General features: G+C 48.2%; 1 protein-coding gene across 1 annotated transcript; it reads left to right on the top strand.

Annotated features, from left to right (window-relative positions):
- The first annotated feature begins 279 nt into the window (after positions 1–279).
- On the top strand, positions 280–26,174 carry KLHL35 (kelch like family member 35). Its single transcript, XM_054017617.1, has 7 exons — positions 280–461; positions 10,382–11,272; positions 15,777–15,961; positions 17,668–17,786; positions 22,006–22,194; positions 24,667–24,855; positions 25,839–26,174. Exons 2-7 carry the CDS (start codon positions 10,383–10,385, stop codon positions 26,025–26,027), a joined length of 1,761 nt encoding a protein of 586 aa, XP_053873592.1. The 5' UTR covers positions 280–461; position 10,382; the 3' UTR covers positions 26,028–26,174.

Raw genomic sequence — 26,174 nt, 5'->3', positions numbered from 1 at the left:
TGGAGGCCTTTGCTCTGTGGTCTGGGCTGTCTGGGCGTGTTTATTTAACTGCTTAGTGTGGTTTTCAGAGAGACGCAGAGACTCTATCAAATGAATGTTCCACCGGGACCCCGGTTTACTCTCCAGATGGCTCCTCTCTCATAAGCTGCCCCCGGTGTAACATTTTTCTGAGCTGTGATTTTTCTCGCCCCCTCCCTCCTTTCCTGTCTGCTGATTTCTGACACTGGGACTCCTCCCCGAAGGCCTGCAATTGACAGCTGCAGCGAATGCCCTGCTGCCTGCAAGCCCGTCAGGCAGGACTGGCGGAACAAAAGCAGATTGCTACCCCTTTCTCCCTGTGTGGGCTTTTGTGCTTTTCCCCAGCAGCCGCAGCAGGGCTGATCTCGCCGCCTCTCCTCAATGCCGCCTGCATTGGGAAGAGAAGCGGAGCTGTAGCTTCACTGGTCCTAGCTGTGGTCCAGGTAAGTACTTGCCTTGCGGATGAGGGCCCCCTTCTTCCTGAACAAAAGGGATCTCTATGACACCTGCCATGCGGGCTGTGCGGGGGGGGGGGATTGGGAGCAATGACAACTGGAAGAGGCAAGTGGCCTCTTTGCCCTGTGATTCATGCACATTAGGTAAAGGGGGTGGACAGGGAGTGAGAGGTTTGGGCCGATACCCAGGGGTTCTCTTTGTGCTGGCTGGCAGGAGCCCAGCGGAGCCAGGGTAATGTGGAGGGTTGTTCAGTGACACCCGCAGCTTGGGACTTGGAGATCAGGGCTGGGAGGGGTGGGGGGGTTGTCCGATCCTCAGCCACACACCTGTGCTGTTCATTATACAATGCGATGCCAGGCTGTACAAAGTCCTGGTGCTCGTGTGGGTCACAGCAGTAAGGCACGCTCTGTGCAGGTGGTTTTCACGGTTTTCTTTGTTTAACTCTGATGAATTACCTCAATCGAAATCAATGTCATTTTCTTTGAGATGCATCACGAAAGGACCCTTTTCTTAGGGACATTCTGGGGCTCGCTTACCCCTGCGTAACTCAACTGACTCTTCTGTTTCAAGCTCTCAGCATCATAGCATCTCGCAGTCATTCATGGCTTTTATCCTCACGAGACCCTGTGAGGTAGGGAAGTGCCGTTATCCCAACTCTACAGAAATTAAGTGAGTGGTGCAAGGTCACCCAGGGTGCAGGAGATGGGAATTTAACTCAGGTCTCTCAAGTCCCAGTCCAGTCCCCTAAACACTAGATCATCCTTCCTCCCTATGTGATACCCTACTGCTGATCTACACTGTTGTAAAAGAAATAAAATCAGGCCACTTTGTACCAGGGAGCACGGCTTAGTCCAGTGATCAGACAGCAAAGTGGAACAAAACTGTCAAGCTTTACAATTTGAATGACCAAAAGCTTCGTAAATGACAGGAGATTTTTTCCATGCTTCACTGACACCTGTACTGCAAAACCCATAAGAGAGGCTTCAAAAATGGCCTTGAAAATGAATCTAAAACCAAGGCATCCTTTTCCCAGATAGTTAATTTTGTTTGTTTGAAAAAATTGGTGAAAATTATTTTAATATGGGATTTTTTTTTCAAAATTGTTTCTAGTAGAGACCAGATCTTAATCCATAGTTTTTATCATTGTTAGTTTCAACAGTGCAATACAATAGTCTGAGAGCACTTTAGACCCGTTATCATCCCCTGGACAACGAACTAATACAACTAGCAAGGGAGGCAGTTTAGTGGATAGAGCGCAGGACTGTTGCTCAGGAAACCTGGGTTCTATTTCCTGCTCTGCCACATTGGCCTGATGGGTGAACTTGGACAAGTCACTTCTTTTCTCTGTGCCTCAGTTTTCCCTTCTGTAAAATGGGGATAATATCAACCTCCTCTATAAAGGACTTTGAGCTCAACAGATGAGAGCTAAATAATAATAATAGCCTGGTGCATCCGGTCACCTCTTTCTGTAGTAGCTGGTTCCAGCACAGCAAAGAGCTGCTGATGGAGTTACTGCTTAAGCTCAAGTGCTTTTTGGTGCTCAGGTCCCAGGTGTGAGCCCTGTGGGGTCTGTGTGCTGGTGGCTCTGATTTGGTATAAAGCCACGTAACAAGGCTGGGCCTGAGCTACGCAGTTAACCCCTGCGGGAAGGTTTGGGCCTGGGGGATTGGTTCTGGCCCATCTCTTAGGTCACATGCTGACAGTCGTCATTCCGGCTAGTCAAGCCCCAATTTCAAATGTGGGTGTCTGAATAGGGCATTGAATTCCCATCTTGGACATTAATATCAGTAATTAGGTGCCCAAATGGCCTTTGAAGGGCAGAGCAGAGCAACCAGCCAGGGGATTTGAGTGCCCTGTTACAGTCCCCATGTTTGGAAACAGGACCTGCAGCACCGAAAAGCCCAGTTAAAGGGGCCCTGAGTGGGGAGGTTGGCTAGAGCTGTTGGATGATAAAGTGGTTTCTGAATCGCCTCGTCGGGGGCAGGTGTTTGGCATTAGCAAAGAGTCCGTGGGCTCACGGGAGGGTGAGAAGGTTGGGTTATTCCTAATGCGAGCCGGAACAATGGGAAACCAGAGCTGCAATTAGCACTGCTCAGGCTGCGGCTTAAGCTTGCCCAGTCAGAAAAGAAGCCATCAAAGGCAATGGGAGACCAATGAAACATGTAAGAAGAGGATGACAAAAGAGAACAAGGCCCTGACTTTGCACACGCCTGTTACGTCCCTTAAAGGGGGCATTAAACATGATCCACTTCTTTATTGCTCTTACCTGTAAGCCTAATTACTGGAGATATCCTATCTCCTAGAACTGGAAGGGACCTTGAAAGGTCATGGAGTCCAGCCCCCTGCCTTCACTAGCAGGCCCAAGTACTGATTTTGCCCCAGATCCCTAAGTGGCCCCCTCAAGGGCTGAACTCACAACCCTGGGTTTAGCAGGCCGGTGATCAAACCACTGAGCTATCCCTCCCCTTGCAGTTTGGGTAGGAAGATCTGTATTAACTGTGGAAGAGTGGGACTTCTAGGTCCCCTAGCACTGCTGTCTGTAGATACACCCGTTGAGGACCAGACCCATGATGTGGGTGCAGCTGCATTTACACCAGTGGAGCTACACTGATTTACACCAGTTGAGGATCTGGTCCCACTGGTGTGTTTCGCCAGTGCCGTGTCCGGTCTAGCTTTCCCACTGGCTTTGTGCCCACAAGTACGTCTGCATTTATGGAAAGAAGAATAAAGAATCGATGGAGGGAAAATGGGAGCTGCTTGGAAAATGGACTATGGTGGGTGGGGGGCTGGGTGTTCTGCATGTGTGAGAGATGGACAGAAAAGAAGCTGGGCGTGGCTGGTCAGCTCCCCATCAAAAATGAGTCTGGTGATCTCAATCCATTTCCTCGTGGTATCCCCAACCCCCCACCACATTGGTACCTCTGTTGCTAATCTCAGCAGACAGGCCAAGGGAAGTGACCATGGAAACGGGATTTCAGGAGGGATGTTGGAAGACATTGAATCTGGTCTGTGGTTCCAGATGTTTATGTCTTAGAAATTACTGGGAAGGATTTTTTTTTTTTTAAATCTCCCTCTGTAATCCTAGTAGCTCCTCTTTGCTGCATAATGAGCCAAATTCATCCCCTGATGTATCTCCACTCAAGGCATGTGGTCAAACCATGACCCTAGGCCCTTCTGTATTCCCACCCTACATGCTACTGCAAGAATATTTCTACAAAATAGGCCTTGTGAGGTGACCTATGAAAGCTAATAGTTCATAGGCATTTTACAATAATATTAATAACCAATGTTACCGTTGTGTGAGGTCATGAATTCTCTCTGTATGATGCTACTAAAACATGTTTAAGTAGGGTTACCAGATAGCAACTGTGAAAAAAAAAAAAGGATGGGAGTGGGGGGTAATAGGCGCCTATATAAGAAAAAGTCCCAAAAAACAGGACTCTGCCTTTAAAAACGTGACATCTGGTCACCTATGTTTAAGGCCAGACACCCTAGCGTAGGTAAAGGTGATAAATGGGTGTGTCCTAGACCAAGGAATGTGGGTTACCTCAATTTAAATATTGGCAGTAAACCAAGCCAGTGAGCTAAACCAGTGTGTGTGGAGGGGTGGGGGACAGAGAGGTTAACCTATTCCTGAACTCAAGAGCGGGAGAATTAACATGACCCCTGCACCCCAGAGAGACACAGGAGACTGTAGCGCTTCAGTGAAGGTGCTACCTACGCCAACAGGAGGAGGTTCTCCTATCAGCGTGGGTAATCTGCTTCCCCCAGAACTGGTAGCTGGGTGACAGGAGAATTCTCTTGTTGACCTACCGCTGTCTAAACTGGGGATTAGGTCATCTTAACTCTGTTGCTCAGGGGTGTGGATTTTTCACACCCCTGAGCCAATGTAGCTATACTGACTGCATTGCCGAGTGTAGACCAGGCCAAAAACATCCCTTTGGAGAGATCAGGTCAGAGAGACTCCATCTTTTACTTCACCTGAGAAAACACAGAAACCAAACCAAAACAAAGATCTCCGTGATGGGTCCTGGCAAGTAAAAGGCTGGCAAGGAGACTCTGGGTGAGAGAAATCCTTTTGAATAAAGACTGTATTATGTGAGATTAAATTTGGCTCTTAGATGCATGTTTTCACTTCTATTTGCTTTTAACCATCTCTACCTTTTGCTCTTTTACTTGGGATCACTTAATCCACGGTTAATGAACTTGTTTTGCTTTCATTATAAATCATCAGTACAGTGTGTGCGTCTAGAAAGCTGGCAGGTTGGAGTGGCTGCCTGTCTTTGTAAAGGCAGAGAACTGAACCCTTTCTCTGAGATGGTCTGGTGAGGGAGACTGGATTTGGGGGAGAATTCAGGGCTGGAAGGGTACTCAGGTCAGCCTGCAAGGAGGACCCAGGTTGCGAAAGCCAGCGTGAGGCTTGTGGGCTGCTAGCCAGCTGTTCGGTCAGATCTCTGGACCAACGCTGCAGAGCCACAAGACACCCAGGGCTACCAGGCAGACGGTGACTGAACCCCCTTACTGGCCTGGATGAACCCCAAAACATTGTACACACCCCAACCTTCTGCCCCACACCTGAGTCCCTCCCACACCCCAAATCCCTCATCCCCAGTTCCCTTGGGTCGCAGGCATCAACAATTTTCTTCAACTGGGTCCCCAGAAAAAAAGTTTGAAAACCACTGCTCTACAGCATGGGAAACCCAAGTTCAGGTCCTTGCTCTGTTTGAGTCAAGACAGAGCTTTTCATCCCACACCCCTGAATCAGGCATAGCCGGGATTTGGCCATGGATCACCCACCTCCCAGTGCCCTAACCACCAGCCTCTAGGGTGTGAGAATCTGATGTGTGACCAGAGAACCTTGGGCCCCAAAAAACACTACCCTTGGACTCTGGAAACTCAGGTTCACATCTGAGCTCTCTGACCTTGAGCAAATCACTTAGTGTCTCTCTCTCTCTGGCTCGGTGTCCCACCTGCCCAATGGGAAATGATAACACTGCTCTGCCTCACAGCGGTGTTGTGAGGATAAATACACTAAAGATTATGAGGTGCTATGAGGGCCATATAAACACCATGAATAGACAGTAATTTTCCTTTCCTTTCAATTCTCTACATGTTTTATAGCTGGGGGTTACAAAATTATTCCTGGCTTGTACCTGTGATGGGGTGGGCCAGGACCTTCAAGGCCCCCTTCCAGAGGCCCTGTGGTCCTACCACACCCCACCCCAGGAAAGGAGCAATGAAGGTGGGTCCTCCAGGCCTTCCTAGAGAGGTGGTATGGCCAATCAGAGCCCAGCAGGCTCAGATAAAAGGAGCTGCAGCACCTAAGCTGGTCAGTTCCTGGCTGGGGCCAGAGGAGTAAGGAAGGGTACTCTGCTCTCGCCAGAGGAGCTCAACGGGCTGCATCTACTGGATCTGGGGAGAGAGGACCTGAGAACTGTGACCCTAAAGTAATGGGTGAAAGTCAGGGGGTTAGGTGGGAAAAAGACCAGGGAAAAGCAGTAACAGCAGTACGTGGCTGGGATGGGACCCGGAGTAGTGTGTGGCCTGGATTCCCCAATGTGGCCCCTGGGGAAGTGACCTGGGCTCCGAGAATGGAACAAGGCTCCCTTAGAAGTCTGAGTGAAAGATGGAATTTAAAGGGCCTAGAGATGCAGCTGAAGACCCTGGTGAGCGCAGGGAGCTTGCTGGACTTTTGCTACCCGGAAGGGGTTCATCCATTTTGACTGCATGACTCGGCTGGAGGGCTGAGCCACTGAAGACATGCCTAATGAGGTCGACAACCTATAGGGGGCACCAGGAGAAAAAAAAATTGCAGTACCACACCCAGTGACAGGAGGCACTCACAAGAGGTGTGTGTCACCGCCCCCCAGTACCCTAGTGTATTAGCCCTTCCTTAACATGCTGTTAGTTTGGGATAGTTTTCAACATATTTCATTTCATAGAATCACAAGGCATATATGTGACCTGGGGACCTCCTGGTGCCCACTGGCAGAGGACACCTGGGGTGCATAGGGTTTAACGGGGGTCCCCTGGGTCACACACATGCACAGTAAATTCACCAAGGCATGGCATGTGATGTCTCTGCGCCAGTAGCTCTCTGGCTGTCCTAATCGTTGCGAAATGTAGGTACGGATAGTATTGAAGGAGTCATGTATCTATACTGGAAATTATGTTAAGGTCCTGGGATTAAAGCAGGCCACCAGGATGTGACATTCCTCAGGAATGTTTGTTTGAAGCCGGTGGTAAGACACCTAGCTCCGTGTCTGGCCGCTTGCGTATTGTTTATTATATGCCTCGCACTATAGGCCTATTTACATACTGAACCAGTTGCTGAGTACAAAATCTACAAGAAGAAACAGTCAGCAGGGCAGTGTCCTGTTTATCTAAAACAAAGGCTCATTCTGATCGATCTAAGGGATCCAGGGGACAACCTGGATCCTCCATCGTAAAGGCAAATTGACTGTGGGTTTGTCTCATGAAGGGAGGGTCACAGCCAGCCCGGCTTTAAATTGCTGCAAGGACTTTGGGTGAGCGTTGTCCTGTCAGTCACTAGAGGATCTTGTTGATTAAATCGAGGGTCCAGAATGTGTGATGATTTTATTTTACATGTAACCAATTGTTCCCAAAATTTCCGCATAGGCAATCACCCAAATCTATTCTTTGCTTCTATTTGTTTTCACTATAAACATATCTAAGTGCTGTGAGTTGAGTGGAGCGGTGATCTCAGGCGGAACTGGTAAGCTGGGGTGTCCTGCTCCTTTGGGAGCAGCAACTCTGTGACCACTATCAGGGGGTAGCCGTGTTAGTCTGTATCTACAAAAACAACAAGGAGTCTGGTGGCACCTTAAAGACAGATTTAACAGATTTATTTGGGCATAAGTTTTCGTGGGTAAAAACCTCACTTCTTCGGATGCATAGAGTGAAAGTTATAGATGCAGGCATTATATACTGACACATGGAGAGAAGGGAGTTACTTCACAAGTCTAGAACCAGTGTTGACAGGGTCAATTCAATCAGGGTGGATGTAGTCCACTCCCAATAATGGATGAGGAGGTGTCAATTCCAGGAGAGGAAAAGCTGCTTCTGTAATGAGCCAGCCACTCCCAGTCCCTATTCAAGCCCAGATATCACTTGTCCCATAACCTCAGCCGTACAGAACGCAATGCCATCCACAGCCTCAGAAACAACTCTGACATTATCATCAAAGGGGCTGACAAAGGAGGTGCCGTAGTCATAATGAACAGGTCGGATTATGAACAGGAGGCTGCCAGGCAACTCTCCAAGACCACGTTCTACAGGCCACTATCCTCTGATCCCATTGAGGAATACCAAAAGAAACTACACCATCTGCTCAAGAAATTCCCAGCTACAGTCCGGGAACAAACCTACATGGACACCCCCCCAGAACCCCGACCAGGGGTATTCTATCTGCTACCCAAGATCCATAAACCCGGAAACCCTGGATGCCCCATCATCTCAGGCATTGGCACTCTTACAGCAGGATTATCTGGCTATTTGGACTCTCTCCTCAGACCCTACGCTACCAGCACTCCCAGCTATCTTCGAGACACCACCGACTTCCTGAGGAAACTACAATGCATTGGTGTTCTTCCTGAAAACACCATCCTGGCCACCATGGATGTAGAAGCACTTTACACCAATATTCCACATGAGGATGGACTACAAGCTGTCAGGAACAGTATCCCTGATGAGGCCACAGCACGCCTGGTGGCTGAGCTTTGTGACTTTGTCCTCACCCACAACCACTTCAGATTTGGGGACAACTTATACCTTCAAGTCAGTGGCACTGCTATGGGTACCCGCATGGCCCCACACTATGCCAACATTTTTATGGCTGACTTAGAACAACGCTTCCTCAGCTCTCGTCCCCTAGTGCCCCTCCTCTACTTGCGCTACATTGATGACCTCTTCATCATATGGACCCACGGAAAGGAGGCTCTTGAAGAATTCCACCTGGACTTCAACAATTTCCACCCCACCATCCACCTCAGCCTGGACCAGTCCACACAAGAGATCCACTTCCTGAACACTACAGTGCAAATAAGTGATGGTCACATAAACACCACCCTATACCGGAAACCTACTGACCGCTATACGTACCTACATGCCTCCAGCTTCCATCCAAGACACATCACACGATCCACTGTCTACAGCCAAGCCCTAAGATACAACCGAATTTGCTCCAACCCCTCAGACAGAGACAAACACCTACAAGATCTTTATCAAGCATTCGTAAAACTACAATACCCACCTGGGGAAGTGAGGAAACAGATTGACAGAGCAAGACGGGTACCCAGAAATCACCTACTACAGGACAGGCCCAACAAGGACAATAACAGAACACCACTGGCCATTACATACAGCCCCCAGCTAAAACCTCTCCAGCGCATTATCCACGATCTACAACCTATCCTGGAAAATGATCCTTCACTCTCACAGACCTGGGGAGGCAGGCCAGTCCTCGCTTACAGACAACCCCCCAACCTGAAGCAAATACTCACCAGCAACTACACACCACACCACAGAAACACCAACCCAGGAACCAATCCCTGTAGCAAACCTCGTTGCCTACTCTGTCCCCATATCTACTCTGGCGACACCATCAGAGGACCCAACCACATCAGCCACACCATCAAGGGCTCATTCACCTGCACATCCACTAATGTTATATATGCCATCATATGCCAGCAATGCCCCTCTGCCATGTACATTGGCCAAACCGGACAGTCCCTCTGCAAAAGAATAAATGGACACAAATCGGACATCAGGAACGGTAACGTACATAAGCCAGGAAGTGAACACTTCAATCTCCCTGGTCATTCTATTACAGATTTAAAAGTCACTATCATTGAACAAAAAAACTTCAGAAACAGACTTCAAAGAGAAACAGCAGAACTAAAATTCATTTTCAAATTTAACACCATTAATCTGGGCTTGAATAGGGACTGGGAGTGGCTGGCTCATTACAGAAGCAGCTTTTCCTCTCCTGGAATTGACACCTCCTCATCCATTATTGGGAGTGGACTACATCCACCCTGATTGAATTGGCCCTGTCAACACTGGTTCTCCACTTGCGAAGTAACTCCCTGCTCTCCATGTGTCAGTATATAATGCCTGCATCTGTAACTTTCACTCTATGCATCCGAAGAAGTGAGGTTTTTACCCATGAAAGCTTATGCCCAAATAAATCTGTTAGTCTTTAAGGTGCCACCAGACTCCTTGTTGTTTCTGTGAACACTGGGAGTGTCTGGTGGACACAGGGCTGGATGCTCCAGGGAGATGCTCTGAGGGCTCCAGGGTTGGGATATATCTGTTGCTAACTGGTGAGTGACAGCGGGTCCTGTGTAGGCCTAGAGAAGAGTGCTTGTGTTGCCCATGGCTGGTGGAATCCGGGAACTGACCTGGAGCAGCCACAGACAAGGCCCCCTCATGCATGTGCCACTGCCTTCTATTGTATGCTCAGCTGATCTCTGAGCTACAGGTAAGAGATTTCCTTTCCGCAAAACCATAGGGGTCTGTGCTTTGAGAGTAAGAGGATCTGAATTTTGGCCACTGTTCATTAAAGAACTAAAGCACATGCGTACATCCTGGGGGTTTGGTGGGAGTTAAGCATGTGCTTAAACCTAAGTATGTGGCTCAGGGCTTTGCTGAATCAGGGCCTTAATTCCTGCTGTTGCTATGAAGTTCCTTATGACCTGGTTACACCTGGAAAGTCCTAGGGACCTGCAGGTTTGTTGCAATGTTATGATGAGTGCCTGCAACAAAATCTTTTAACTTAAGAGCAATTTTAGCCAATACTTAATGAGCTGATGTTAGTCACCAATAATTTGACAATTGTTTCATTGTGTTCCTTATTCTGTCCCCTCCACTCCTGCCCTGAAATCAGGATGCATCGGCTGATAAAAGAAGAATCTAGCTACAGAACAAGCAGCCTTGAAAATGCAACTCGAGAGCAGAGCAAAGAAAAGTTGCACATGAAACTCTGCAGTGGGTCCTGCCATGCTGAGCAAATCCTCCAGACTCTGAACTCCTACCGGCAGAGCGGCATCTTCACGGACGTGGTGCTCTTGATTGATGGGCAGGAGTTCCCCTGCCATCGGGCCACCTTGTCAGCCAACAGCACTTACTTCCGGGCCATGTTCGGTGGTAGCCTCAAGGAAGGCCATCAAGACATCATCAACATCCAGAAGATCTCTGCCTCCACCATGAGCCTCCTCCTGGACTATATGTATGGGGGAAACATAGTCATTCAGGAAGACAATGTTGAAGACATCTTAGAGCTATCCAACTTGCTTCAGATCTCCAAGCTCACAGATGCGTGTGTCACCTTCCTTGAAGGCCAGCTTCACCCATGCAACTGCTTGGGCATCCTGAAGTTCGCTGACTCATTCTCCATCATCTCCCTGGCTGAGAAGAGCAAGAGGTTTATGCTAGAAGGCTTCGTGGAGGTGTCATGTCATGAGGAGTTCCTGGAGCTGAGTGTGAAGGAGCTGGTCAAGTACTTGTCAGATGAGCAGCTGGTAGTCCCCAAGGAGGAAGTGGTCTTCGAAGCGGTGATGCGGTGGGTACGGCATGATGTTGCCACCAGGAAAGGAGCTTTGAAAGATCTCCTTGAGCACGTGCGCCTCCCTCTGCTGGATCCCATGTACTTCCTGGAAAAGGTTGAAATGGACGAGCTCATCCAGGACTCCAAGGAGTGCATCCCTTTACTGCACGAAGCACGGAAGTACTATATCCTTGGGAATGAAGTCAGCTCTCTGCGGTCAAGGCCTAGGAGGTAAAAACAGGAAACTGTCTCCTAAAGCTGCATATCTGAGTCACGGATTCCTAGATACTAAGGTCAGAAGGGACCATTGTGATCATCTAGTCTGACCTCCTGTATAACTCAGCCCAAAATATTTCACCAGTATTTACATAGCAGTTGTGAGCAGGGGCCAGCTGAGGTCACACAGTTAGGGTGAAGTGCAAAGAATGGGGCAGACAAACCCCAAAGCTGGTGGATAATTCAATACTTAAATTCACCAAGTCAGCATAGAACAACTTCTTTATTACCACACTGATTATTCAGAAGTCAATAATACAGTTCCCTTAAAGTACCCAGCCTCAGGCCTCCATCCAGGTACCCAAGTCAAATATGATGAAGATTTCTGAAAATCTTATTTCATCATATAAAAGAAAAGGTTCTACCACTCACAAAGGATCGGATACCTTACCTCCCAGGTTATTGAATATTCCAGCTTTTATCCAAATACACGCTTACAGCCAATTCTTATTAACTAAACTAAAATTTATTAAAACAGAAAAGAGAGAGAGAGTATGGTTAAAAGGTCAATATACGTACAGACGTGAGTTTAATTCTTGAGGTTCAGATACACAGCAGAGATGGTACTTTGTAGTTGCAAAGAGTTCTTTTAGAAATAGTTAATAGGTTATAATCCAATGTCCAATATCATATTCAGGGTGGCAGGAACGCCGCCAGCTTTTCTGCTGCCCTAGGCATTGGAAGGTCCTGCCCCAAAATGCCACCACCACAGTGGCAGCGGAAGGTCTCGCCGCCGAAATACTGCCGCGGTCGCCGCCCCCGAAATTGTAGCGCCCTAGGCAACCGCCTAGGTCGCCTAATGGGTTGTGCCGGCCCTGCAGAGTGGACCAGTCAGCACTGGGATCCCAATCTGGTGGTTTAAGCCTCCCCTGATGAAGCATCAAGCAGATCTGAGATGAACAGGATCAGGACCCAAGGAACTTTTATACAATGTCAAGCCTTCTTTGACACGTTGGAGTCCCTTGGGGAACAATAGGGAATTAGGATGAGTTTGAAGGACGTCCATCGCCGGTACTTAGCTATACAAATTAACATAAGGCCATTTGCTTGTTCCTCCACCATTCACAGATTATTTGCTATACATTTCAAAGAGAGACGAACACAGCGATAGCCTGTGTTTACAATTCATTTCAATGCTAGGATGTTCTTTTGATCCCTGAATTATCAGAATACAGCATAGACAGGGACTGTTGATTCCATTGTCGACCATTACCGATATATATGTAAATACACAAACATTATGTCCCCAAGTGTCTTTAAGGGTTGAATATGAATCATTTATTCTGCAGGATGTTTAACCCTTTCTAGCCATGCATCACAGCAGGGAAAGATGCCCTTAGTCCTGGTTCTGAGAAGACTTGTGCATAAGCGTTAGCTAGTGGTGGTGGTTTATTTCAAAGTCCCTAAAATTCACATGAGCTACTTATATGGTTCCTCATGCTAATGCCTTCCTAAATTGCCTTTACTTAAATTGGAAAGGGCTCAAAAAAGAGAGCTACAAGAATGATTGGAAAACATGCCTTTGTGGTGAGACACTAATGAAACTCAGTCGGCTTATTTATCCGAGGGAAGGCAAAGAGGTGACTTGGTCATGGTCTGCAGGCACGTTGCTGCTAGATGGGGAAGAGATTTCTGATAGTAGATGTCTCTTTAATCTAGCAGAAAAACATGAAACCCAATGGCTGGAAGCTGAAGTGAGAAAAATCTGAGTAGAAGAAACACACACAATTTCAACGGTGAGGTTAAATTAACCATTGGCACAAGTTGTGGTGGATTCTCCATCACTTGAAGTCTTTTAAAAAAAATCTAGTCTTGATTTAAAGATAGGCTCTAGTTCAAACAAAAGTTGAAGGCTTAATGTAGAAGTTACTGGGTGACATTCTCTGGCCCGTTTTATGCAGGAAGTTAGACTATATAATGGTCCCTTCTGATTCTAAAACTTTAACCCGTTGCCAGATACAACTCTTTACTCCACTCTGGCTTCACTTGTACATCTGGAAACGCTTCCCAAAGCAGGCTAATGTTGTTCTCCCCCCTTACCAGAGAAGGCTACTGGAGGTTCACAGTCTCAGAATGAGCTGGCCAAAATGTTTGGAATTTTGAAATTTCTATGAAAAAACTGGTCCAAAATTTTGAATTCTGGTGGAAAAAGGGCAACACTTTTCCGCACAATTTTTTTTTGCAAATTTCCCCTTCTTCCCCCTCGTTTTTCCACTAACTATAGAATGGATCAAAAAAAATCAGAAGTTAAATAAAACGTAAGACCAAGTGTCCATCTTCTGCAATTTCCCCCTTTTGGTTTTCATTAGCTCTAGGCAGCGGGCGGGTGCCACTGTTTATGGACAATCCTTTTGTGTTGTTTTGAGTGGCTTTTAATTTAAGGGACAGACGCCCAAAGCACAGTGTGGGTGCAAGAAATATGACTGGAGAATCCCCCGCTCAGTGCTTAGCGTGCTAGGCCACGCTGCTTCCCCAGAGCTGCAGCAGCACGATCAGTTAGGGGCTACTGGAGGAATTGCTGTTTCATGCAGGGTGCCATCAGGCTGTGGAATTTACTGCCACAAGTCGCATGGATTTAAGTCAAATGGATTTAAAAAGGGGCAGGAACATTCCATGGACAATGATAGCATTGTAATTATATGTGCTGAGTGACGAGTAATCAAATCTCATGCCTGAGGGTATCAGCTGCTTTCATAGACTTGTAGGACTGGAAGGGTCCTTGAGAGGTCATCTAGTCCAGTCCCCTGAACTCATGGCAGGACTAAGTATTATCTAGATCCTCCCTGGCAGGTGTTTGTCCAACCTGCTCTTAAAAATCCCCAGTGATGGAGATTCCACAGCCTCCCTGGCAATTTATTCCAGTGCTTAACCACCGTGACAGGAAGTTTTTCCTAAAGTCCAACCTAAACCACCCTTGTTGCAATTTAAGCCCATTGCTTCTTGTTCTCTCCCCAGAGGTTAAGGAAAACAATTATTCGCCCTTCTCCTTGGAACAACCTTTTATGTACTTGAAAACTGTTATCATGTCCTCTCTGTCTTCTCTTCTCCCGACTAAACAAACCTAATTGTTTCAATCGTCCCTCATAGGTCATGTTTTCCAGACCTTTAATCATTTTTGTTGCTCTTCTCTGGACTTTCTTCAATTTGTCCACATCTTTCTTGAAATGTGGCATTCCAAACTAGATGTAATACTCCAGTTGAGGTCTAATCAGCATGGAGTAGAGCAGAAGAATTACTTGTGTCTTGCTTACAACACTCATGCCAATACAGCCCAGAATTTGATGTTTGCTTTTTTTTGCAACAGTGTTACACTGTTGACTGATGCAGTAATCAGTCATTTCCCTTTCTGTATGTGTGCAACCGATTTGTTCCATCCTAAGTGGAGTACTTTGCATTTGTCCTTATTGAATTTCATCCTACTTACTTCAGACCATTTCTCCAGATCATTCTGAATTTTAATCCTATCGTCCAAAGCACTTGCAACCCCTCCCTGCTTGGCATTGTCCACAGGGGTCAGGAGGGAGTCCCGCTATCTGTTGCATCGCACAGATTGACTGGGAGATTTAGTTTGTTCTGTTTTTCACCAAAGCAGCGAGTATGGGCTGCTGATGGGCAAGGGTCTGATCTGGGATGGCAAACCTTGTGTTCCGTCCAAACTCTCAAGACTGATTGCTGCTGCAGTGTGTTCTGACACTTGTCTACGGGAATCGGCCTGGTTGGAGGCAGGGAATTGAACTCTCAAGTCCTGAGCTACCACCCCAATCATCCTTCCCCCGCCCCTCCGTTAACCAGTTGGCTGGAGTTTCCCTCCTTCCATTTTTATTTTATTGCTAGCTAGTACAGCAGCTGCCGTGTGTCAATTCTAATCTCTTCTGGCAGTGAGTTTGCCATGGGCCAGCTGCCAAGAAAGCTCTGTCTCCTATGGTCACTGGTCTCACTCCTAAGGCTGGCAGCTTTCTTGGTCATGAGGAACATGACTGTCAGGAGAGGCAATGATCACAGAGTGGGGACTTCAGGTAGCTGGGCCGATCCTGTGGAGGGTTTTGAAGATCACAAGCAACACTTTTAACTTTGACTCTATTTAACAGAAGCTGGACAATGCGTTTGAACTGCACAAACCCATAATAAAGACAACTCCTGCCCCAGAGAGCTTACAATCTAAATAGTGAAGGTGAACAAAGGGTGGGAGGGGAAATTGAGTGACAGGTGAAGTGACTTGCCCAAGGTCATCCAGAAAGTCAGTGGCATAGTTGGGAATAGCACCCAGGTCTCCTGACTCTCAATCCAGTGCCATATCCACTAGATAACACTGCCTATCCCAATGGGACTCCTCATGGTAATAGGTATCATAGTGCTTTCTACCAGACAATACGGTAGGAGGATGAAGCTTGGAGCACGACAATAGAACAGAAAGTTGGGACTGTTGCTTTAATATTTATCCATGTGTTTCTCATTCTAGGTTCATGGAATTAGCAGAGGTCATAGTAGTTATAGGCGGCTGTGATAAGAAAGGCCTCTTGAAGCTCCCCTTCACTGATCTGTACCACCCGAAGAGCAGGCAGTGGACAGCTCTCTCTAGCGTGCCAGGGTACACCAAATCGGAGTTTGCAGCCTGCACCCTAAAGAATGACGTGTATATATCAGGTGAGAAACCCACGCAACAGCCCCGCAGCTACCCTTCCAAGCATTTCTTAGAGAAACGGCCGATTCAGGCGCCGTGCTGCTCTCCTCCCCAGTTGCAGCGTCACCTGGGTCTGTTACCCGTGTGCGTCTAGGACCTATCGCAAAGTATGTTATGCAGGTCTGTGTTTTTCTGCTCTTGTCACACCGTAGTAGTTAGGAGTGTTCCTTGTACTTAGAGTTGGAAATGTAAGCAGCCGGAATTCATTCCCAATATATCATCTTGGCCATAGGTTCGTAGATGTTAAGGCCAGAAGGACCTTTGTGATCATCTAGTCTGACCGCTATAGAACTTGCCCAAAATAATTCCTAGAGCAGAGCTTTTAGAAAAACATCCAATCTTGGTTTATAAATTGTCAGTGATGGAGAATCCAGCACGTCCCTTGGTAAATTGTTCCAATGGTTAATTACTCTCACTGTTAAAAACTTACACCTTATTTCCAGTCTGAATTTGTCTAGCTTCAATTTCCAGCCACTGGCCCATGTTAGACCTTTCTCTGCTAGATTGAAGAGCCCATTGTTAAATATTTGTTCCCCATGTAGATGCTTAGACTGTTAACTCTTAACCTTCTCTTTGTTTAGCTAAGCAGATTGAGCTCCTTGAATCTCACTATTAGGCATTTTTTCTAATCCTTTAATCGTTCTTGTGGCTCCTCTACGAACCCTCTATTTGTCAACATCCTTCTTGAATTGTGGGCACGGGACCTGGGCACAGGATTCCAGCAGGGGTCACACCAGTGCCAAACACAGAGGTAAAATAACCCCTCTGCTCCTACTCGAGATTCCCCTGTTTATGCATCCCAAGATCGCATTCGCTCTTTTCACCACCATGTCACTGCTAATGCTGTGTTTGGCTCCCCACATCCAGCAACATTATTCCTCCACACCTCCATCGTTAGCCATTCTGGCTGTAGCAACCCGAGAAGATCAGGGCAATCCTGTGCCTACCACGACACACAAACCTCTTCTACCACCCAAGAGCATGCTTGTGGTTGAGGCACCTGTTGTGGGCTTATTTGCCCTGCCCAGATTTCTCTGCAATGTCGATGTGGCATGAAGAATGGACTGCAGCTGGCAACAGAAACCAGTCTGTTATAACGGACCCGACCCTGCGGGTACCTGGCTTTGATTTACTACGGTGCTCATGCGTCCTTCTGAACCCATTTTTGAATGGGCCCGGGTCAACATGCAGCCGGCCTTCACTCCTGGGGCCAACGAGAGGACCCTGCATGCGGCTGTGGCCAAAGACCGACAACGTCTCACATCGCTCGTGACTGCTTTTGGACCAGATTGGATGGTGGTCGGAGGGCTCTGCGCTCCGCTGAGGAGGCTGCCGCAAATTGGGTTGGCAAGCTCTGCACCTGATAAGAACGACCACAGCGTCACACTGGAAGGTCGCATTCTGCTGATTATCCAGCGCACCCCCCAATCTGTTTTCGGAGTCCCTGCTTCTCAGGATAGTCCCCCATCCTGTAAGGATGGCCAACATTCTTTGAGACTTTTCTTTCTCCTCCTTTTCCACCTTCTGCCTCTACAAGCGAGATCCCTATGTCAGGCACTACATCACTGCATGGTGGTGTCTGTCATTTACATTTACATTAAACTGCCTCAGGGCCTCTTGGGCCTGGGTGGCTCTCCCCTTGATGGCCTGGGGCCTCTCTGTCTTCCAGGAGGGCACATCAACAGCAGCGATGTTTGGGTGCTGAGCTCCCAGCTGAACGTCTGGATCAAAGTTGCCTGTCTGCACAAGGGCAGATGGAGACACAAAATGGCGACTCTTCAGGGCAAGGTACGTACTTCATTCCCCTCAGTCTGCAGTTTGGAGTTATAGACTATCGACCAAACCTAGTAACTGAGGCTTCGGCATAGGTGCTCAACCCCCCTCTGCCCCCGGCCCCTCCCCGACTCTGCCCCGTCCCGACCCCATTCCAACCCCTTCCCCGAAGTCCCCACCCCAACTCCGCCCCCCTCCCTGCCCCTATCTGACTCCTTCCCCAAATCCCAGCCCCGCCTCTTCCCCACCTCCTCCCCTGAACGCGCCACGTTCCCGCTCCTCCCATCTCCCTCCCGGAGCTTGTCATGCTGTGAAACAGCTGTTTTGCGGTGGCAAGCGCTGGGAGGTAGGCAGAGGAGCGGGGATGCGGCGCGCTCAGGGGAGGAGGCAGGGCGGAGGTGAGGTGGGTTGGGGGGGCGGGGAGGGGGGAGCTTGTCTGTTGGTGAGTGCAGAGCACCCATTAATTTTTCCCCATGGGTGCTCCAGCCCCAGAGCACCCACAGAGTCGGCGCCTATGGGCTTCGGCACTCATTCCTCCTCCCACGGTAACAGCAGATAACATAGGAACATGAGACAGGTCCCATGGGAAGAAAATCTAAAGGAATACAGGAGAGCTGGCAGCATAGGCACCGACTCCGTGGGTGCTCCGGGGCTGTGCACCCATGGAAAACAAATAGTAGGTGTTCAGCATCCCCTGGCGGCCCTGCTAATCACCTCCTCCCCCTCCCCCTAGCACCTCCCACCCGCTGTGGATCAGCTATTCAGCGGCGTGCAGGAGGCTCTGGGGGTGAGGGTGGGGCACGCTCAGGGGAGGGGCAGAATGGGGCAGGAAAAGGCAGAGCAGGGGCAGGAAGAGGTGGGGCTGGGGTGGGGCCTTGGGGGAAGGGCTGGAGTGGGGGCGAGGCCTGGAGCAGAGTGGGGATTGAGACCCCCCGGGGAAATGAGGAAGCTAGCACCTGTGTCTGGCAGTCTTTCAAGGAGACAATTTTAAAGGCACAACTGCACACTGTCCCCCTGGGAGGGGAAGATAGGGAGAATAAGATGACGACAATATGACTCCATGAAGAGCTCTTTAATTACTAGAAAGTCACCACAAAGTAGTAACATGGACGAATTGCTCAGGAGGAGTACAAAAGAAAAGCATGAGCATTTAGGGACAGAATCAGACAAGCTAGGGTACACAGAGAGTTACACCTAGAAAGGGACATAAAAGGAAATAAGAAGTTACTTAAAGCTTCAGTCTTCACTAGTAAGGTTAATGGTGACCAGATACTCCACACAATTAATATTGACAACCAGGGGGAAAGAACGCAAGCCAAAATAGGGAAAGAACGGTTTAACAAATATTTAGATAAATGAACGTATTCAAGTTGACAGGGCCTGATGAAATTCATTCTAGGATGCTTAAGGAATTCGCTAAAGCAATCGCGTAACCATTAGCAATTATCTTTGAGAATTCATGGAGGCCGGGTGAGGTCCCAGAGGACTGGAGAAGAACAAACATAGACGGTATCTTTAAAAGGGGGACCAAAGGCCTTATAGACCAGTCATCCTAACTGTGACACCTAGAAAGGCACTGGAACAAATGATTAAACAATCGATTTGTAAGCACTTAGAGAATAATAGGGTTATAAGAAATAGCCAGCATGGATTTCTCAAGAGTAAATCATGCCAAACCAACCTAATGTCCTTCTTTGACAGGGTTACTGGTCTAGTGGATAGTGGGGAATCAGTAAAATATAAGAATGGCCATACTTTTTTTTTTTATATGGAGATATACCTATCTCATAGAGCTGGAAGGGACCTTGAAAGGTCATCAAGTCCAGCCCCCTGCCTTCACTAGCAGGACCAAGTACTGATTTTGCCCCAGATCCCTAAATGGCCCCCTCAAGGATTGAACTCACAACCCTGGGTTTAGCAGGCCAATGCTCAAACCACTGAGCTATCCCTCCCTCTAAGTCAGACCAATAGCCCATCTAGCCTAGCATGCTGTCGTCTGACAGTGGCCAATGGCAGGTGCCCCAGAGGGAGTGAACAGAACAGGTAATCATCAAGTGATCCATCCCCTGTCGCCCATTCTCAGCTTCTGACATATGGAGGTTAGGGACGCCTGGAGCATGAGGTTGTCTCTCTGATCCTCTTGGCTAATAGCTGTTGATGGACCTATCCTCCATAGATGTGGTATAGCTTGATTTTCGTATGGCTTTTGACACAGCCCCACATGCTGGTCTCATAAACAAACTACAAAATGTGGTTGAGATGAAATTACTATAAGGTGGGTGAGAGACTGGTTGAGAGACTGTACTCAGAGTAGTTATTAAATGCTCACTATCAAACTGAGAGGGCGTATCTACTGGGGTCCTGCAGGGGTCAGTCCTGGGTCCAGTACTAGTCAATATTTTCATTAATGACTTGGATAATGGAGTGGCGGAGAGTATGCTCATAAAGTTTGTGGATGACACCAAACCTGCAGAGCTTGCAAGCACTTGGGATTAGAATTTAAAATGACCTTGACAAACTGGAGAATTGGTCTGAAATCAACAAGATGAAATTCAATAAAGACAAGTGCAAAGTACTTCACTTAAGAAGGAAAAATCAAATGCACCACTACAACATGGGTGATAACTGGCTAGGTAGCGACCGAGCTGAAAAGGATCTGGGCATTATAATGAATCACAAAATAAATGAGCGTGAACAATGTGATGCAGTTGCAAAAAGGGCTAATCTTATTCTGGGGTGTATTAACAGGAGTGTCGTACGTAAGATGTGGGAAGTAATTGTCTCACTCTACTCGGCACTGGTGAGGCCTCAGCTGGAGCGTCTAATTCTTGGTGCCCCACTTTAGGAAAGATGTGGATAAATTGGAGAGTTCAGAGGAGAACAACACAAATGATAAAACGTTTGGAAAACCTGATCTATGAGGAAAGGTTTAAAAACCAAACAAAACTGGGCATGTTTAGTCTTGAGAAAGGAAGACCAAGGGGGGAGCTGATAAGTCTTCGACTATGCTAAGGGATGGTGATCACTCCACTTCCGCTGGAGGCAGGACAAGAAGAAAGGGGCTTAATCTGCAGCAAGGGAGATTTAGATTAGATATTAGGAAAACCTTTTCTAACTATGTGGGTAGTTAAACTCTGGATTAGGTTACCAAGGGAGGTTGTGAAATCCCCACCTTTGGAGGTTTTGAAGACCAGGTTGGACAAACACCTGTCAGGGCTGGTCTAGGTTTACTTGGTTCTGCCTCAGTGCAGGATTAGGGGACCTCTCAAGGTCCCTTCCAGCCCGACATTTCTATGATTCTGTGTGCTAGCAGCAGTCACTTCTGTCTCTGTGAGACTACAGCCGGGCTGTAGGAATTCCTTCACTCCTCCTGGCTATATGATATAGGAGAACAGCACAATTCTGCTATCGAAGCCAATGACAAAAATCTCCGTGTTTGATCAGGCGCTTAGTGTTGCTTAAATGGCCTACTATAAAATCTGATACTTGTAACAATAAAATATATAATTGAAGGGTACAGAGCTATGTTGTTAGAAAGCTGGACTCGTTCTTTGTGTGCAAAACATGCAGCCCAGAGGTTTAAAAATGGTGCATCCTGTTGCTTACCTTGTGGAGTTTAAGGTGTTGGTTTTTCCTCTGTCCTGGTGCCCCTCAGTCTCACAGTAACAGGGCAGATCACCTCCTGTGTGCTCCCTTGTGGATAGAGATGGCGCTGCAGCACCCTGCCTCAGTTTCCCCTCTTCTTCACGGCCCCGTAAGAACGCCAGATAGAAATTCTTCTCCAGGTCATCAGTGCCCTTCCTGGGGGCTGGATTTATTAAATTAACAAAAATTCCAAATAAAAGTGCTCAAAGCCCCATTCAGTCCATGTTCCTGGTTTTCCCACTCAGGGGTGTCCCTTTTCCTTAAAGACTGAGAAATCTCTGCTGGAGCCTGCTTCCACCCAGCAGCTGCTGTACTCTGTTCTGATCTCCCCCAATCTCCTAATCCTTGCCCAAATGTGCTTCGGGAGTAACTAGCATTGGGTGATCCCAGGCCTCTATGGACAAGCCGCTCTGTTATACACACCTTCCTGCTAATAGTTCACTCTGCACTCTAGCTGTTTGTCTCTTTTCCAGGCCCTAAGGCAGCTTTTGCACATGCCCTTACGGGATCGTTATGCCCAGTATCAGGTGTCTGATTCTGTATCCCAGTGCCCCTCCCTCCTGATATGACTCTGCTCCTTCCACGGCAGATCTACGCAGTGGGGGGGTTTGACGGCTTTTACCGCCTGGCCAGCGTGGAATGCTACGATACGTTCTCCAACAGCTGGTCGGCTGTCGCCCCTTTGCTGGAAGCGGTGAGCTCGGCAGCTGTGGTCCCCTGTCTGAACAAGCTCTACGTGATTGGGGGCGCTGTGGACGACAGCGCAAACACAGACAAGGTACCGTGGTGCCGGGGCACGGTGAGGATAAAGGGAAAGCTCAACGAGTTTGCTTTGGTTGAGACGTCTTGTAAACAAGGAGCGGGAGGGTGTGACTCCGTTGTTTTCAGGTGCTTCCTCAGTGCCCACTTCTCCAGCTGTGATGTTGCCTGACCTGTTTGTGGGTGTAGTAGGGGAGAGCTGTCTAGTGGTTAGAGCAGAGGACTGGCCGTCAAGTCGCCTGGGTTTCATTCCTTACTAATTGTGTGACCTTGGGCAAATCGCTCACTTTTTGTTCATCAGTTTCCCCATCTGTAACAAGGCGATAATATTGACTCTGCCTACCTCATTATTGTTGTTGTTTGGACTGCAGCCATGCCTAGGATCCCTAGTCCTGGACCAGGACCCCATTGCGCCAGGTGCTGTACAAATACCGAACTGACAGTCCCTGCCGCCCCGAAGCATTTACAATACAGGTTACACCTCATGGGGAGCTCTCTCACAGGCTGGCTCTTTAAGGGGAGTTGGACCCAGCCTCATCTATGGCTGATGAGCCACTTTCCCGCAGAGACTGATCCAGTCGTTATCGAAGCCTGCAAGTGGCTAAGCTGGAAAGGAGAACTTCAGGAGGGAGGCAGGCTCCTGTGGCAGGCCCTGGAGCTGGGGAGCGACGTGCAAGGGGAGAGGCCTCTGGGCCCCTGCAGAAGACCCCTGGGTCAGGGGGAAAACCAGCTTTATATGGGGAACTGAGGTTGAACTGTTGGATTGTGTCTGAAGAATAGACTGTGCCCTGAAGGATGCACAGGCCTGTGGTGTTAGCCCTCTCGGGGATTGGGGACAGGCCAGCAGCCTGCAGGCTATGATTGATGAACGTTACAAAGCATTCTTGTAATAAAATATTAGCATACCTGTGTGAGTGCAGAGGTCCGCTGTGCTGTCCGCATACAAAACTAACCCCCGTCCGAACCCTATTTCAAATAGACAAGCCCTGCTCTGCCTGTAATACCACAGACGCGTGGGTCCCTCAGGGTAGGTCCACACTGCAATTAGAAACTCACAGCTGGCCAGTGCCGGCTGACTCTGGCTTGCGAGGCTCGGGCTAAGGGGCTGTTTAACTGCAGTGTAGACTCAGGCTGTGGCCCAGGCTCTAGGACCCTGCGAGGTGGGAGGATCCCAGAGCCAGAGCTCCTGTCTACACTGCAATTAAACAGCCCAAGCCCCGCAAACCCGAGGCAGCTGGCACGGGCCAGCCATGGGTGTCTAATTGCAGTGTAGTCCCACCTACCCGCAGTGGTGTACAGCCGCTTATGGGCATGTTCAGAGTGTTTCAGATGATCACACTGCTTATTCCTTGGGGATTATCTGACTGGGCAAGGCCTCTACACACCAGATATGCTGCTCCAGGACTCGCTCGTTAATAGTTATCATTATATTAATAAGACATACTCAGCATTTTTATCTTCAGTTCACCTCACAGACATGGAACTAATCTAGCCAGATGCACACACGCCCCTGCGGGAGGCAGGCATTATCCCCATTTTACAGACTGGGCAATTGTGAGGCAGAGGCCTAAATTTTCAAATGTCCACTGTCTTTGGGTATTTTATTTTTCAGGGGGCCAACTTGACACTTACAGGCCTGATTTGTTTTCCAAAGGTGCTGAGGGCTCACAGCTCCCTTTGAATTCTTTTGGAGGTGCAGCTGCTCTGTACTTCTGAAAATCGGGCCCCTTAAGGCATCTGGTTGGGCCCCCAAAATTAGTGGATACTTCTGAAATAACTGAAGTCTAAGGGCCACATTTTTAAAGGCATGTAGGCACTTAACTCCCATTGGTTTTGTTGGGAGTTAGGCACCTCAATACCTTTACAAATCTGGGCCTAAGTGACTTGCCTGAAGTCACAGAGTGTATCAGTGTCAGAGCCAAGAACTGAAACCAGGTGTCCTGACTCCCAAGTCATGTTCTCTGCCACTGCACCATGCTCCTTCTCCATTTATTCATTTGTTGATAGATGCACAGCAAGGCCTTGGCTCAAAGGGACTGTGCCATCAGCGTGTGTTGGGCATAGGCGCTGACTCCGTGAGTGCTTCGGGGCTGAATCACCCAGAGAAAAAAATTGTGGGTGCTCAGTACCCACCAGCCACTGCTGTTCGACAGTAACGCTGATCAGCTGATAGGCAGTGACACCAAACAGCTGTTTGGTGGCTCAGGGAGGGGCTTGGGGGAGGGTGGAGACTAGCGAGTGGGGCCTTGGGGACGAGGCAGGAAGAGGAACGAGGGCAAGGCCTTTGGGGAAGGGGCAGAATGGGGGCGGGAAGAGGCGGAACAAAGGAAGGGTGTTGGGGGGAGGGTCGGGACCTCAGGGCGGAGCAGCGCCCTTGGGGAAAAGTCAAAATCGGTGCCTATGGTGTTGGGTTTTAGTTACTGGGATTTTGCCTGAGCAGGGACACCACGAGAGTCTGTTTCAATAGCTGATTTCCTATTTCTCCTCCCAGCTCCAGTGCTATAATCCAGAGGAGAACAAATGGACATTCCTGTCTCCCACCCCCTTCTATCAGAGGTGTATTAATGCTGTCTCCTTGGACAACATGATCTACGTTGTGGGTGGACTCCTGAGTAAAATCTTCTGCTACGATCCCAGAAAAGACACCTGGAGAGAAGTGGCCACTCTCCCAGGACCTCTGGTAAGGAGAAATTTCAGTACGAGGCTCTGAACGTCACCTCATTCTCTAGAATATCCTCTGTGAACATGAGAATCTTTGCAGAAGTTTAAAGACAAGGTGCTAAGAGCTCTGACCCTAATCCAGTAAAAACACTTAAGTACATGCTTAAATTCAAGCATGTAAATAGTCACTGCTCCACACCAGAGCTGGCTGAAATTTTTTGGCAATACATGTATTTTATTTTTAAATGAAAAATGGCTTTTTCATCTCGAATGAACATTTTCATTTTGGTAAACATTTTCTGATTTTTTTAAATGGGGGGAGGGAAACTGAATTTTGTTTTTTGGTATAACTATGTAGGTTGCGGTAAAAAAAAATTGGTTTTTGAAAAGACAAAAATTCAGATTTGTTTTTCAATTGGGGGGGGGGGGGGAAACCTGAAAATTTTTCATTTAAAATAAATTAAAAAAAAAATCAGATTTCTTACTGCTGAAAATGCGGTAAGAAATTTAAAAAAATATGTATTTCTATTCAAACAAACCAAAACCCCGTTGACTCTTTTCAACTCAGCAGCTTGCATGAGTAAGCCCGAAGTGCAGTGAATTTCCCGTGGAGATGACGGACTGCCTTATTGCACCTCTTGTGAGCATCTACTAGTTCTGAGAAGCACAGTATAGAACAGAAAAGATCACATCACTCGGTTCAGGCAGGACCTCCCGTGTTTGCTGTCTAGACATCGATAAAAATCCACAAGCATTGCCCAGAAACAGCCCTCTTGACCCCCAGGGGCTCACAACATCCAGGCTCCAGACCTCCTGTTTTCTGCTTGCCCCTCTTTCCCTCCCTGCTAGATGTGTGATCTCACAGCTAGACAGGTCTGAGCAGAGTCAGTTGAGACCAGAGCATGATTCCCACTTTGTTCCTTGTTAAACTTCCCCTTTGAGCCTTGTTGTATGAAGCTGGGAGAGATGCCCTCACCTCTCTTCCCTCCCCTCTGCCTGCAGGAGAGCTGTGGGGTGACGGTGTGCGGTGGGAAGATCTACATCCTGGGCGGCCGGGATGAGAATGGGGAAGGCACGGACAAAGCGTTCACCTTTGACCCAGCGACGGGGAACGTGGCACAGCAGCCCCCACTGCAGCGCTGCACCAGTTACCATGGCTGCGTTACCATTCTCCAGCGCATGAGCCGATGACCCTGCCGCTTCCTTCTCCTCCCCAGGAAGAATCCCCCTGGAGAAGGCAGTTACCCTCAGTGCCAAAAAATGACCCTCTGTCCTGTTCATTACTGTTATGTGCCAATCTATGTGGAAGAGCAACGTCAAGTGACCAGTGCAGGCATG

This window comes from Malaclemys terrapin, chromosome 1 (assembly GCF_027887155.1).
Source record: "Malaclemys terrapin pileata isolate rMalTer1 chromosome 1, rMalTer1.hap1, whole genome shotgun sequence".
Lineage (NCBI taxonomy): Eukaryota > Metazoa > Chordata > Testudines > Emydidae > Malaclemys > Malaclemys terrapin.
Note: the sequence above shows the minus strand (reverse complement) of the source record. Positions and strands in the feature narration are given on the sequence as shown.